General features: G+C 45.6%; 1 protein-coding gene across 28 annotated transcripts in view; it reads right to left on the reverse strand.

Moving 5' to 3' along the window:
- Kcnma1 (potassium calcium-activated channel subfamily M alpha 1) overlaps positions 1-16369 on the reverse strand; it is a 702678-nt gene that overhangs the window by 489240 nt on the left and 197069 nt on the right. For all 28 annotated transcript variants that reach the window (XM_021182657.2, XM_021182666.2, XM_021182664.2 and 25 more), the window contains exon 2: positions 10490-10651. In XM_021182657.2, coding sequence (XP_021038316.1) covers positions 10490-10651 — 162 coding nt within the window. The remainder of the gene's footprint in view (positions 1-10489; positions 10652-16369) is intronic.

Consider the following 16369-nt stretch of genomic DNA (forward strand, 5'->3'; position numbering starts at 1 on the left):
CACAAGAGGCAGTTTTCTGGCATGCATTCAAGAACTTATCACCACAACAGGAAGACCCAGAGTCTGGCATTCTCCCCACCAGCGAGATGAAGAAATTGTGGCTTCAGAAGATGAAGCTATTGGCCCAGAATGAAAGCCCTGAGGAGAGGTTAGACAGGGATGGTAGCCTGGCTGCAGCTTCAGCCACAACACACACAGAGGCCCTCTGTATTCCAAGGACCATACCACAGCAGCTCCTTGCCAGGAATACAGAATATTTGTTGTTACAGAGTGTTCCATCTCACCTCCTGGTATGTTCTGATGACCTGGCCAGTGATTCAAGCTGCTGAAAAGAGGACAGGCCCCAGTCAGACCCTTCTTGAAGAACAGAACCCCTAGCTTGCAGCCCAACAGAGGCTAAGCAGGGTGGGAAGGGACATTCCATTATAATATACCAATAAACATATGGGGACTAGTTACAGAGAGGTGGTCAGGCAAATGGTTGAGATAAAGACAAAAGTAGGTACTACCCCTACCCAGCCCCCATTCTCTTGCACATCCAAAGGCATAGGAGTTACCATACCATGAACAATGTCTGGGGACACTGTGGGGTTCAGCATGAAACTCTTGCGCCAGAAGGATCTTCCTTTCTCCAGAGCTGTCTGATTTCTAAGTCTGTCCTTCCTTTTCCCATCTGTTCTGGGGAGGCCAGAGGAGCCAACCTGCCAACTAGTAAAATTAGCAGCTGGGCTTTTTTACGGGGCACACTGGGGAGCTGGGTACACTGAGTACCAGTTTGCAGGCCAGCAGCCAGGGTGGGCTGAGACCCGCCTTATAGACAGACCTGAATCAGGACAGTCCTCATACAAGGATTCAGGAGAGGGAAGGACAGTGCTGTGAATGTCAGGGATGAAGGGCCTTGGGTAGCAGACTGCAGGAGGGTAGCCATGAGAGAAGGTGCAAGGGGTGACTTTGCTATGATGATCTCAGAAGCAGACTGTGCCCAGCCCCTAGGCTGAACCTGCTCAAAGAACAAACAACAAACAACCTGCTAGCAGCCTGGGGCCACTCAGCCCAGCTTCTATCGCTTCCTATTCTCTACTTAAGACTCAATTGAGCTTACAGAAGCCATATAGGTGCATTGTTCAGAGACTGCAAAAATATTACATTCTATCATTACCTTGTGCAGTGGGCAGCTCAGAAAATTCTTCGGGAAGAATTTCACCAGTTTCAAGGGGGGTGGCAAACGTTTTTACCATGGGACCAGACAGTAACTGTTTTTAGGCTGGTGAGAGTTTGGGGCTCTATGGATGCTCCTCGTGTCTTTACTGCACTGTGTTACAAAAGTAGCCACAGCTGCAATGTAAATGAACTTGCATGGCTTTTATGACAATTAAATTTTGAGGGCAATAAAATTTGAATTTTGTATACTTTCCATGTGTTGCAAAATATTCTTTTTTTTTTTTTAGATATTTCTAAAGTAATTTGAAAATATGAAAAACGACCTTTTGCTCCTAAGCCATACCAACAGAGTGGTGAACCACTCTAGTCCACATGCATCAGACGGTTGGGTAGGTTCGGCGGTGTCACTCCTGTGCCATGGGCAAAGGTTCCATAGGGAAATAAGGACTGAAGCTGCCCTGGACAGTGAAATGGTTCCATGCAATAGAGGGGCTTGCCACCAAGTCTGACCACCCGTGTTCAATCCCAGGGACCCAAATGGTAACAGCAAGTAGAAAACTAACTCTAACGAGTTGTTTTTTGACTTTATTGTGTGACATGCCCTGCCCCCAGAATATTATATGTGAATAAATATATCTTTTTAAATTAAAAAAAAAAAGGACTAGAAGTTTGTGTGAAAAGAGAAGCTTTTTACTCTCCTGCTCCAGATGCCTCTGTAAGCATCTATAGGCTGGCATGTATGGACAATCTCCACAATCAGATAGGAAATGAAGTCTGTTCAAGTTCCCAGAGAATCATTTTTATCCCAAAGCATCTCTTGCATTCAATGCCACTTAATTAAAGCAATGAGGATTCAGCTTGACCAATTGTTGGTAGTTATGTCAGAATACAGTTGTGAGCATCTCTAGCAACAGGCAGCTCGAAACCTGAGGTGGGAGCCTGCTCAGTGCAACCGCTCCCGTGACATAATCTTCCATCTGAATAAATGGTACTGGGTCACAAATAACAGGGGCCATAACTCTGGTGCCTCTTCTATCAAAGTCACAACAGTTACTTAACCATATAAAAATATAACATATCATCTATGATTTCTTGACTAACACCAACATGCTAACACAGGATAAAATAAAGAGGCATAATTTAAATCCTATTGGTGAATTACTATGTGAGTCATTTGACTCAACCCCTGTCCCTTAAGGGTGTTCATGCCAATAAAACCTGTTGGCTTCCAATGGGACAGAAGAGAGGCAGTAACACATCACTACCCATAATACAACTGCCAACGATTCCTATTCTTTCTGCTCTATAGAGTAACTGTTGATGCTGTGACAGTTTTATGTAGCTTTGCCAAAAATATGAAAGGATAAAGAATGGATGTGGGGAAGAGGGAAGAAAATGGACAAGTGTGCTGTGTGCAAATTTGCTACCGTGTTTCACTGATAAGGGAGAGGGTACACACAAGAGACACAGCCCACATCAGCCCCCCCATGGTAAGTAATGAAGGACAGTAACACATGTCACACAGCAGATTCATGGTGCACATGTGCACCCCTCCTCAGGTTCACTGATCAATGCCATGTTCAAACAGTTCAGCAGGCACAGCACAGCTACTTCACCCCATTAACCCAATGCAGTGACTTCTGCTTGAAAGGCACGCTGAGCATGTGTTTTTCTCTTGAGCCCCTGAAGATAAGAATAAAATGGCCCGGGTTGGGTATATAATGTGTCAAATGATACCCATGTGACCTATTTAGAATGAACAATAAAGGGTGAGACTAGCATTTTGTTTCTCCATACATTGATAAAGCCTCCCCTAGACGTGAAAACAAATAGCAAATGTTTTCAGTTGGTGGAATTATATTTGCATGTTTCCTGGAGCAACGTTCAAGTGCAGTAGCATAAGCAAGTGGGAAAATGAACTAACATGAACGATGCTAACGGCTTTATCTTTGCCCAGGGAGCCAGTTACTGTGTTGGGGAAATCAGTCTCTTAAGAGAATCACAAACCATGGCATCTGTCATCGATTTGACAGAAAGTCCAGGCAATGCAGTCATGGCTCAAACCTTGTGGTAAAGCTACTATTAGCCACAAGACAGGTTTCTTAGAGTGACAGTTGCTCTGAGAACAATGGAGATGAATGTGACTATTCAGAAATGAAATGTTTGTGGAGCTTGGGGGAGGGGGCAATTTGTTTGTATGTTTGTTTGTGCATGTCCACATCTTTCTTCCTTGTAAATGGATTCTCCACTACTATTACTCATATTCTATAAGATTCTCATTCTTACCTTTTGATTGCTTTATAAATTAAGAGAATAAACTGCTACATATGAAACAAAGCACATGGGTCCATCACCTGCTTCTGTCAATAAAGTTTTATTGGAATACACATTCCAAATAGTGTAGATGTTTGTGACTGCTTTCAAATCTAAATGGCAGATGACATAGTTAACATGGAGTCTGTATAGTTCACAAAGCCTAACAATGTTCACAACAGGAATATTTGCCAACCTTGAACTAAAATATCTTTATTGAGTTTAGCTTTGTGAGTCTATAAATTACAAACTAACAAACAAAAGCTGGCCCATGTGTTTCTTGCCCCCTGTCTTGAGATACTACTTCAGCCTTCAAGGGTTTAATCTGGCTCACAAAAATGTATGAAACACCTAACAGCACACACACACACACACACACACACACACAAATTAGGAAATTAAGGAACTCAAGACAGAGAAGGAAAGAGAACGGAAACAGAGAAAAGTAGGAGAAATGAGCCTACATAAAATCCAAACTTGGGTTTCTCTATGTTCCTGTAGGTCAGTCAACCTTGGCTCACAACAGCCACTAAAGATATATTACCCCTTTTCCAACTTAGAATAATCATGGTGCTAGCTGACAAATCCATGATTTCTAGTGAAAGCAGCTTATTTAATTTCTCCAGGAGTGTGTGCCTGAAGTAAATTAGGTGAAATATAGGCAACGTGATCCTCAGCAACGCCCAAGTATTTGGGAAGAATCCTAAAGACATCTTCCTTCATATTGAAGTCTCACTGAGTGTAGGCCAACTCCATATCCTAAAATGGAACTTCTCAGCGATTCTACCAACATGTTCCAGAATTCTAAAATAAGCATGTACTGTTCTACGATTGTCCATCAGCATCTGTGGGAGACTGCTTCCAAGACTCCCTGTGGGTATCAAATCCAAAGATGTACACGTCCCTTATATAAATGGTGTAGTACTTGCAGAAAGCCTACGCGCATCCTCCCGTAGGCTTGAAACTATCCCTAGATTACTTGCAATACTTAACACAGTGTAAATGTGATGGTAATAACTGCTCCACTATGTTCATTAGAGATGACAAAAAAAGAAAGAAAGAAAGAGAGACAGAGAGAGACAGAGACAGAGAGAGAGAGAGAGAGACAGAGAGACAGAGAGACAGAGAGACAGAGAGACAGAGAGAAAGAGAGAAAAAGGAAGAAAGGAAGGAAGGAAGGAAAAGAGGACATACACATTCAATGAGTTGCAATTTTGCCCCAATATTTTTGATAGGTGATTGATTGAATACATTGATGATGGACCTGCAGACAGAGAGACACAATTTTACTTTCACAGTCACTAATTTGGAGGCTAGGGAGATAGCTAAGTGGTTAAGAGCTAGTATGCAGTAGGCATAAGGACCTGAGTTCTAATCCCTAACACACCTTGGTAGAAAGTCAGGCATGGCTCCATATTTCAACCCTGACAGGATGGAGTGGGAGCAGACACAGGCATATCACAAGAGCCCCAGAGTCAAGCCAGCCTAGCCCAAATGTTCAGTTCTCAGTTCAGAGAGTCCCTTTCTCACAATGCAATGTGGAAGAAGACACTGGGTGTCCTGCCCTGGTCTTTATATCCAGCTGCACAGGTACATAAGCCTACATACTCATAAACGTATCACACACACACACCACTTGGTTTTTTTTATTAAAACTTTCAAAGAAAATATTCTTTAATTAAAAAAAAATGAAACAAAGGAAGAGACTGCCTTGTCTGCATGGCATCACTCTGTTAACCTATGGCTCAGGCCCGTGTTTCAGAAGAGAGCTCCACCCATCAGCCTCTCTGGGTTTTGTTTAGGAAGCTTGGTCCTAAGGAGAGAGACTAAGACCTGAAACCTTGGAGTCAAAGAACTGACCATTTTGGTGCTGAGGCCCGGCTGAATACTGCCGACCACCTGCCATTCCTGGGATGGAACTAGACAATTATCTATTTAATCCAACAGGATGCGTAACTCACATTTGGTTTTGTTTGTTTGTTTTTGCTCACAGTTTTGTGCCTGTATGGAGTACACAGCCAGAGCTGTTAAGAAATTACCACTTATCAAATGAATGTGGTACTTAGCAAGATCAGTTGTTACAGATAATCTAGGCTTCTTAGCTAATCCTTCCCCAGCTAGACCTTACCTACCATATTCCAACCTTAATAGTCTCACCTGCAAGCTCCTAAGCATGCATCAAAGTAAACAGATTGAAAACTGAGAAAGGGAACTGGCCCCACTGTCACAGGGACAAACATCTGGACAGCTCAAAACAAACACAGTGTTGGGCTCAGAACATGCAGGGCAGCTTTGTCCTGTGTGCTGGTAAAATCTGTGTTCTGTACAAAGCCAGGCTCTGCGTTCTCCTCAAAGTCCTCTGAGTCACTGCTCTGGGCTGCAGGGATCCATCACTTCAAGGGGATCCAGCACTTTGGCAGGACTTTCTTCAAGGAGACCAGAGATCAGCTAACACCTTGGACAGCCCTAAGCAAAAAGGATTGGGTTGAACCTGCTTCTACCTGTGAGGGTTAAGATGGTCAAGACTGGGGTCTCAGACCTGGCTGGGTCTAGAACAGTAACATTAGATCATCACACTCAGAGCAACATTGGGTAGAGACTTAGAAATGGCATTGTCCTTACCTAGGCAGTCATAATCCAGAAGGAACACTGAGCTGAGCCTCTGAGGTCCATATAGCTACCTAGCTGGCCCTGCCACTAACAGCTGCTTTTCTTTCTCTTTTCCAAACAAAATCCCTCCCTGAGCCATGATTTTTCTCAGTTGTCAAGGAGAGATAGATTCTTGGGTAAGATTAGCTTACTTCCTTGTGATGAGCCTCCATGTTAGCTGTAATTGTCAACTTGCCACAACACCAAATCACTTGGGAAGAGACTTGATGACAGATTGTCTGCTGTGGGTTGGCCAGTGGACATGTCTCTAGGGAACTGTCTTCATTAAATTAAATGATGTGGGAAGACCAGTCCACTGTGGGCAGCACCATTCCCTAGGCAGGGGCTCCCAAATATCTAAAAGGAGATACCTAGCTGAGTACAAATAAGCAACCAAATGGACATGATGCATTTGTGCTCTATATAGTCTTGACATCTCCTGAAGTTCCTGCCACCTTAACTTTCCCACAGTGTGAACTGTAACCTGGAATTATGAGCTGATAGAAACCCCTTCTCCCCTGAGTTGCTTTTTTGTCTGGGTGTTTAATCATGGCAACAGGAATGAAACTAGAACATCCTGCAACCCAACAACTATATAGGATATGTGAGTGAATACAATGGCATGGCTCATGGCAAGGAACAAGGCTGACACAGTACAGGGCTCACAAGATGCCTTCCATAACAGGGTTGATAGTACATCATTAGCCATGTTGATGTGTTTGGGTAGTGCTTGGCCTTATGCTCCCCAATTGTACAACATCACTCCTATCTACCTCCCTGAACTTGTGACCTACCTACACTTCAAGTCTTGTCTTCCCTAGCATGCTATCACTAAGGTAGCAGCTCACTACCCTAAGTTGTCTCAGGAGCTCTCCCTCTGAGTAGCCACCTCCATCCAGGTGGCTATACAGCAGACAACCACAGTACCCCACTGTCAAAATCTCCTTGTCCTAGAAACTCTACCCAAATTCATTAGCTTGGTATTCTCAGGCCAGACAAGCTATCTCCAGGCAACCTTCCAGGCCTTCTTTGAACTCAATGCCTTGACCTTCTTGGCCCTTGACCTCATTGGACCAATCTCGAGAGTCCAATGATGTACCATGTGCTGCTCATACAACTTGCTTTCCTTGAAGACATCATTTCCTCCCTTCAGCTTTCAAGATGCTCATCTACTTTTGAAAGGGGAAACTAAAAAGTGAGCAAGTTTTCTGTCAGGCACTTTTCCTAGCTGACTGCTGACCAACCAAAATGTCCCTCCCTCCCTCTGGTCAGAATTTTTGTTGTTTGTTTCTAAAGCAAGATATTGATATGTAGCACAGGCTTTCTTTACACTTGTGATTTTCCTACCTCAGCCTCCCAAGTCCTAGGATGCATATCACATTTAGCCTTTCTCCAGATTTCTTGGTACTCATCATTGAACCTGGGGCCTGGTGCATGCTCAGCAAGAACTCTACTGCTAATGTCTGTGCTTATTTCCCACCTCATCAGACAAGGGGATTGGACAGGTACAACTATGACATCATTCCCTACCCTGCCACCCTGTGTCTGCCATGGCTGTGATGACATACATTACACTGGCAAACTATCATGTATGTGATGCATGGGCTCACAGAGAAGCTGACTCTGAAATGGGCCTGTTCCTACCCTATTTCAGACCTAAGCAGGTTTGTCTCAGAGAGCCCTCCAAGGCTCCTTTCCTGTGGTGGACTGCCCCCACAATCTCTGTGACAGGGAGAGTAAAACAGGCTGAGAGTAATAATAGATGTCACACTAGCAATAATGTAGTACTAGTAGTGGTAATGGATATAACTACTGCCCATCCCATAATAAAGTACCTACAGTGGGAAGGAGAAACTGGAGCATCAGCCATGAGAAACTTAACCATGGGGTGGAGGGACATTCAATTTTGGAATTCCAATTGACTATCTCAATTTTTCCAGCTCATGTCTGTCATGTCTGCTGGATACTTTGTATACCAGTTTGATGATACTTGGATATCTATACACTGTGTGCTCGTTCCCCTTTTACTTTGGCTTATGTTCTTAAACTTGCTCATTCAAAATTCAAAGTATGGCTATCATATATCATTCTCATTACTATACAGAGCAGCCACCATATATGTGGAAGGCATGGCTTCGCCCCTGTTGCACAAGCATATGCAGACCCAGGATCCAACCTCAGTTGTCTCTAGGGCAAAGTCTATTCAGATCTCTGTGTGGAAGAGCAACAGAAACTACCTACAGAATTAGACGAGGGGATAAATGACAGTACCTCCCCCCAACTCCCCACCCCCAGCAGCAAGACACATGCAAATCCTCATCAGATCCTCTCTTGGTTCACAAAGGTCCTAACTGTCCTCTGTCTTCCCCCTTGTAACAACTAATCTGGCTAGTTTCTCTGTCCTCCAAAGTGCCCATGTCCACCTCCCCTCTTTTAAAGTCAGCCTTCAGCTGGTGCCAATGTAACTCTTTGGCCTAAGCTCAAAGAAGGTTCCTTGGATCCCAGGGTCCTGCTCTCCCACCAGGTTATTTGGCTGAGTTCCTCATGCAGGGCATCGAGTGTCTTCCCCACTCCCTCCAGCAGGCACCTATTCTAAACGCTGACAGTAAGGATTTGAGTGAGGCTCTCCTCCCCTTCTTCATTTCCATTCACCTCCTTGCTGAAGAAGCAGTTTCTGGGGAACTAGACATCGTACCCCAGGTCCCAGCTTGATCTTTGATCCAGTAGCTTATGAGGTCCCTGCTTATTCTACCTGCCAGCCAATTAACTCTTGGCTGAACCCCTACCACAAGCCCAAGAAAGGTGACCTGCACAAAACACATTTCTTTTTTTGTTTGTTTGTTTTTGTTTTGTTTTTTGTTTTTTGTTTTTTTTTCGAGACAGGGTTTCTCTGTATAGCCCTGGTTGTCCTGGAACTCGCTTTGTAGACCAGGCTGGCCTCGAACTAAGAAATCTGCCTGCCTCTGCCTCCCAAGTGCTGGGATCAAAGGCGTGCGCCACCACGCCCGGCTCAAAACACATTTCAAAGTCCTGGGGATAAGTTACCTGGATGCATCATTGGGAAACTCCTGACCCAGAGAAAACCCAAGAAAGCCACCAACCAGGAAAGGAAGCCACCTAGGCTAGGTCATGGGCCTGGCAGGAATAAGCGACATCCCTACCTGCCCAGTTCTTCCCCATTCTTTGCACTGAAACACTGATAACCCAGTAGCCCTTGGGCCCAGCAAGCCCGCCTTAGTCACAATTCTTAGCCCAAACCAGGGACTCACAAGGCAAACTGGTGAGGCCAAGTTTGCTAAAAGTAGATAAGAGAGGCAAGATGTGCCTGTGTGAGCCCTAACTGTGGAGGGCCTAAGTGACAGAGTCAGAAACAGGGCACCTAAGAAATATAAGAGCACAGCATGCATACATACATACACACACACAAACATATACTATACTACACACACACACAACATACCCCACACACAAAGATACACTATACCACACACACACTTATACCCCACACATACACACACACACAAACACACACACACACACACACACACACATATATATATATATATATATATATATTATATATATTATACCACACACACATACACTCACCTTGCACATACACATTATACCCCTATACACACATACATCACACATACACCACACATACACACTGTATCCCACCCCTAATACCTACACACATGCACAACAGAAGCTGTTCGGGAGCTAGCTCACACAGTACAGAATAGGACAATGAACCCAAGCAAGTTCTTCAAGTCACTAGAGGACAGCAGTAGGAACTTGTACAAACCAACACACACATGAGCATGTGCCTAAACACACACATAAATTCTTCTCCCTCCCTTTCCCTCTCTCTTTCTGTGTTTGTTTCTGTGTCTGTTTCTCTGTCTCTGTCTCTGTCTCTGTGTGTCTATGTGTATCTGTGTCACTCTGTCTCTGAGTCTCTCTCTCTCTCTCATAAGTGGTATAGGTAGACTTTTGAATCCTGGACTGACAAACTTTGGACATGGTTCTGGTTTGTCCACCCTTTAATCTGAGATCATACAGGTATAATGTGTGCATGAGAGATTTTGTGCCCACATGTATACATCTGTCTTACTGACTGAGAAAGTTCGGTGTAACCTGCAAGCAGGTTGTGAATGCATAGTGCTGGCCTACTGTCTGCAGATGGCCCTACACTGCAGGCTTAGATATGTGTGAAGATAACCATGCTGATCTGAGAGCTCGGTGGAGCACTGGCCACATACCCCAGGTGACCTGGAGAAAAATCAGAGCATCAACACCTCTCACAAGCAAACCCCCTTTGCAGATACAAGACCACCTCATATAGGAGGGGCCAGGGACTCACCAGGACTCTGCCAGTCAGTGTCTGGGCGGATATCATCACCCCTGCCCAGTCCTTCACAGATGTCATCCAGCCGACCTCGGCTGCCACCACCTCCTCTTTTTCGTCCACTGGCTTGAGAGTACCATCTGCCTGGCTGGAGCCATTGTTTATCTTCTGGGCCTCCTGGCAACAGAGAGAATCAGAGTTGAGACATAGGAAACAGCTGGATGTAAATCAGATGCTTACCCATAAAGAATCCAAACCCAAAGGGTTTTCCAGATGAGGGAATGTGGCATAAAGATACAGAGGTGGGGAAGGAGATCCCTAAGGATTTTTTTAAAAACCAAGCTGTGGAGATTGCTTACTGGGTAAAGCACTTTCCATGCATGTGCAAGAACAGAAGACTAAATCCCCTAATCCTAGGACAAGCTGGACATGGTAGAGTACATCTTAACTTCAGCATTCCTACAGAAATATGGAGTGCTGAGACAGCAGGATCTCCAGATCCATGGAAGCTCACAGGTCAACTAGCCTGGTAGCATACACAACAGAGACCAGCCAAAGAGAGGTTCTAGCTCAAACGAGGTGGACAGAGAAGACTGACACCCAACTGGTCTCTGACCTCCACGTGCGTGCTATGACTCCCAAAGAATCCTTTCGTAAATTTCCATTTAGAACATCCTTGGGACAGACAGAAGGATGCACTGTTCTCTGACCACTTCACATGCCTGCCTCTGGTCACAGAGAAGCTAAGAGTCACAATCTTCACAAAGCCTCTGCACGAGTCACCCTGCTTTCCTAGTGCCAGCCTTCCTCCATTTACTAATGCCTCACCTTTCCCTGGGCATCTATGCCATTCCAAAGGGACTCAGGATGGCCTCTCAATGATCTAGCAATGATGCAGACAAGTCATTCATTCTATCCCTTAGTGCTTGGACTAGGGAGAGTCAGATGACCTCTGCCAAGCCAATAAGACTTAAGTATGGTCCATTTGCTGGAACAGTCAGGGAAACTGAACCCTTCCCTGAAAGGAAGACAACATGGAGGTAGGATATGAGGGAACACTAATGTCATCATCTGAATGCCTTCATCCAGCAGTGTCTAAAGTCCGGTTCTTTGAGTTACAAGAGGCGATAAGTTTCCCCTTCCAGACTTGAAATATGCTTAAAGTACAGAGCCTTCAGATATCCAGAGCCCATGTGAAGCTGGTACACATTTGCACACAGTGCTGAACCTCGGGTGCTCGCATCCTTTGGTGCTCAAGGTTTGCTTCTGCCTCTGTTTCTTTACGTTTTTCACCCAGGCACTCTCAGAGTCTCAACCACTACCCTCTGAAAAACATTAACCCTCTCCTTCCAATGCCACTGTTTTGTTTCACTGTTCTCCATAGCTCTTGAACCCTCTATCTACAGTCCATAATTCACTAATTTTTTTCATTTACATCCCCTGCTGCAACACTGCTGTCCCTGACACAGTCCTAAGCACAAAGCTAGCATAGTAAATATGAAGGAAATTGGGCATGGTGGCCCACACCTGTACCCTCAGGAGGCTAAAGCAAGAGGATCGTCCACAAGTTTAAAGCCAGCGTGGACCACAGAGCCCAAGCAAACAAAACAAAATAAAACAAAAATAACAACCTCAAGAAATCTAAACTTTGGACAAATGGCTATAAAGAATTCTGAGTATCTGCTCTTTGTCACCTCCAGAGCCCTGGGTTTGGGGATACAAAGTAAAATATAGGATGCTCAGTCAAATTTAAACTTCAGGCAAGCAAATATCTCTATAAATATGTCCAAAATACATGGGTTATACATACACTAGAGACTTGTCATTCTAAAATCAAATTTCAATAGAGCCGTACTCAAACACCCACTGAGATTATTAATGCAGATGAAGATGGAAAAAGATGTCAGCAAATCATCCTCATCACTTATAATCCTGGTATTCACTTTCAAAGAGACAAACACTGGGGATCATTGTGCTTTGGAGTAAAGTGGGACTGGGGAGGGGGAACCAAAGGCAGAGGTGGAAACCTTTGATGAGGAGAAGGGTGGGCACAGTGAGACCAGGGAAGTGGGGGAGGGGAGGACTGGGTGAGTCACTGGTCTTGGGGATGTCCCTGACTCTTGCTTCTCTCCTCCGGCTGCCCCTGGCTCTGGTAGAGTAGGACTGAGAAGCTGGGACTGTAGGACTGGATGCGAATGGCAGTTTACTCTCCAGTGCTTTAAGCAGCAGGAACTAGAACAAGCCCAGTGGGAGCCTGAGGGAAGGAGGCCTTGGGGCCCCTCTGATTTGTGTGACATCTGCTGCTCAAGCCTCCTAGGCTGGTGTCAGTGGTCTGTTAATTCTTGTCCTAGTGCTGAGACTCCAGGAGGACTGGCAGGATGTGATCTTTGTCAGCCATGGCAGATGAGTTACACAGTCCAAACAGAAATCTAGCCCTCCTACCACTTCAGGGAATGCCCTGTGAGATGGGGACAGGGGCAAAACTGCCAGCTCCCCAGAATAAAACAGTGCCCAAAGGCACATAACAGGAACTCAGTACCAAGTCCCAAAATGTCCCACCTCCACCTCATATCTGACATTGACACTGGAGTGCACTGGTTCTCAGGCTCAAGCTAGCACCAAAATCAAAAGCACTACTCAGAGTGCCAGACCTGCTCCAGAGCCCACAGTTTTATCTGATGTTCATTCCTGAGGTCAACTTAGAGAACCACAGGCCTTGTTTATCCCAAATAGATGACAGACTTAACCCCAGCATGCTCCTAGAATCCTCTTCAGCCAGAATCACCTGCTACGTTCAGAGCAGGCCAATGAATGGTGAGGGCTAAGGGAAAGATGTGCTTTCAACCCAAAAGGTTTTGAGACAGGGTCTCAGGTAACCTCAAGTGCCTTAACTTAGATAGACAAAGATGACCTTGAACTTCTGAGCTCCCCTGCCTCTACCTGCTGAGCTCTGAGGTTATAGCACACACCACCACTACCACTTTATGCAGTACTAGAAATCAGGCGCAGGACTTTCCTCATGCTAGGCAAGCACACTACCAAATGAGCAACACATAACACCAGCCAACTGGTCTCTGGCTGCCACCTCGAGGACCAATTTCCTGCTGCTTGAACCTGGTGTCTCAAAGGACAGACACTTTTCAGCATGGAAAAGGCCCAGAGGCAGGGAGTCCCCTGCAGCCACCATGGTTTTAATGCATCTATAATTCACTGCACAAGAGGTATACAGCGCATAGCGTGCTATTTCACCAACCCTCTTACCTATTGTTTTACAAGGCATTCATTATTTTAATTGCTTTATGATAGGCAAGGAAAAACACAAACTAACAGAAGATAATGCCCTTGTTATTATTTGCTTACACTAGATGTTGTGAGCGTAATTACCACACGTGGGAGGCAGGACTGGGGGAGGGGCCACAGAAGCAGGGAGTTGCAGCAAGCCCTGTGCCAGCCTGCCAGGTTAGCTGGGGGATTCTGTGCTTAGAAGACAAAGTCCCACACCCCTCTACTAATGTTATAATTCCACATAGCAGAGGGAAGGGGGTGGGACCTGGAGGGTTGAGTGGCCCTGCTGGGAACATTGCAGGAGGTTAGAGGCATTAGGGCAAATAGAGTTTACTAGAGCAGTGACGGTCCCCATCTATGAAGTCAGAACTGGTTTTAACAATTAGGATGTAAAATTTTTCTGTGCATTCATCTTTCTTAAATCCAGCAGATACATGCCATTTCACAGACCATTTTACAGAGTCAGTAATTGACAGCTGGTGTCACCTGGGACAGCAGAGAGCTTAAGGGCTCAAGGTATGAGCAGAGAGCCCACAAGGACTTAGGTGTACTCTACTCCCTTCGGTCACGTTGACTCTGAACATCTGCCTCCTTTGTGCAGAGTGGGAAGAACCACCCGATCTCTGAGAAGGTGTGAAAGGCACAGCGGTTCAAGCGGTGTTAAGTGAGACCCCAATTGTCACAGCTTCCCAGGACCACTGGGCCCTGGAAAGGCCATTGGTCTAGAGTAAGCTTCCTTAAAGTGACAACAGAACTGAAGACTTCTGCAGGCCCCAGCAAGACTGTGGGACCCTATCCAGCACAGCTAGGGGCAATTCCCACACTAGGCAGGCTAAACCAAGTGATGTCTTAGATGCATCCTGGCTCTCAGCTCCATAGGACCAATCTCTCCTTTCCAAGGAGGGACAGAGTTGTACACAGTGAGGCAGTTTCTGGATCCTGGGACCTTGTGTCTCCTCTTATCTTCTATGGCAGACTGCCGCAGACATGCTTTGCCCTGAATGGCAAAGCACCTATCCAACTCCCCCAAACTTGCCACTTCCCTGAAGAGGACTCTACCACTGACAAGAGAAGGCAGGATATCACTGTGTGAACTTCTCCCTTACCAAGAGAGATACTCGCTGCAACCTTTGGACTACACTGTTCCATCCTCAGGAGGACCGACCACCAGACATGGAGACAGATAGAAAGATGCTTAGTGGAGGAGACAGAAGCATACAGAAGAGGCGGAGAAACAAGTGGGAGTGGGGCAGTAGTGCTGGCAAAGCTCCCACCCTGAGTACTGAGTTTGTGCTACAGCTTTCCCATCCCCCGTTACCAGTGTCCACCTTGGGAGGAGTCCCAGTAAAGAGTCACTCAGCTTTCTTTCAGAGGCCCCTGAGTGCTATCTATCCCAAGCCCTGCCCACCCACTCATCTCAACTAGGCACAGCTGCATGGTGGGCTTGCATCTAACCTCAGTGCTGCAGTCTGAGGTTAGAGAAAGTCTCTAGAGAAAGTAGCCATGGGAAGCTGAGAGACACCTAAAAGCAGAATGGTCTCAGTCCCCTCCGGTAGGATGTGGGGCTGCTTTGGATTGTCTGCAGCAGCTGACTATGATTTGCCTCATGCTCTAACAGACATGTGGTTTTACCAGCTGCAGATAATTTCTGTGATTGTGTGAATTTTGGAATTCTGGGAACTTTTCAGAGGGTAAATAAATACTAGGGTCCCTGAGAGGCAGAGTGAGTGTGGTTGTTGGTCATTTAGGGAGATTGAATGTTGTTAGTTAGCAGCCATAGTCAAAGAAGAAACAAAAGGAAAGGAATTAGATTTAGGGCTCTCTCTCTCTCTCTCTCATCCTTTTTTCTCTTCTGTCTGGTGTTGGATATGAAACTGGGAAGGGTATAAAGACTGGAAAAAAGAACCAACACAGGAGCAAAGACCAGCTACAGTCTCAAGAGTAGTTCAGGCAATGGCCATCTGGAAAGGAGAATATAGGTTTGTTTTTTTTTTAAAGGTAATCATAATCACTTTGTCACTGTGCCCAACACCCTTCTGAAATATCCCCTCTCTTCTCTGAAGACAAGTCAGTCCTCACACTGTCCCACCCACTCCTATATGTCACCAGAGGGTCTGAAACCCACTCCTCTCACTGCAGCTGCATTGGATTCCCCGTGCTGTCAGAACTGTTCAGGACTACTTCTACATAGAGGCTGTTAGCATTGGTAGCTCCCTCTGCCCCAGTATCCACACACTCGTCTCCTGGGTGTTGCCTGAGACACTCATCTGATCCCTGACCCTTTCCGAACCACCCTAGTGGACATACCATCCCTGTCTAGGTAAGATTTTTCATGTCTATCTGGAAGCCTATGTACTTTCATCACTGCAGTGGAGCTACACAGGAGAGACCACTGTCAGCTTTACAGCTTAAATACTGCAGACTCCAGTAAGTACAAATCCATTTTAATGGAGTAGAGGAAGAAAGAGGAGGGCTGGGAAGGAGGATGGTGTGGGGTGGGGGTGGGGCTATGGAGAGGAGCAAAAAAGGGGAAGAAGAGGGAAGGAGACAGAGGGGAAAGAGACAGGAGGGAGGAAGGAGAAAAGAGAAGAGGTGAGGAGAAGGAAGGAA

The sequence above is a fragment of the Mus caroli genome, chromosome 14 (genome assembly GCF_900094665.2).
Source record: "Mus caroli chromosome 14, CAROLI_EIJ_v1.1, whole genome shotgun sequence".
NCBI lineage: Eukaryota > Metazoa > Chordata > Mammalia > Rodentia > Muridae > Mus > Mus caroli.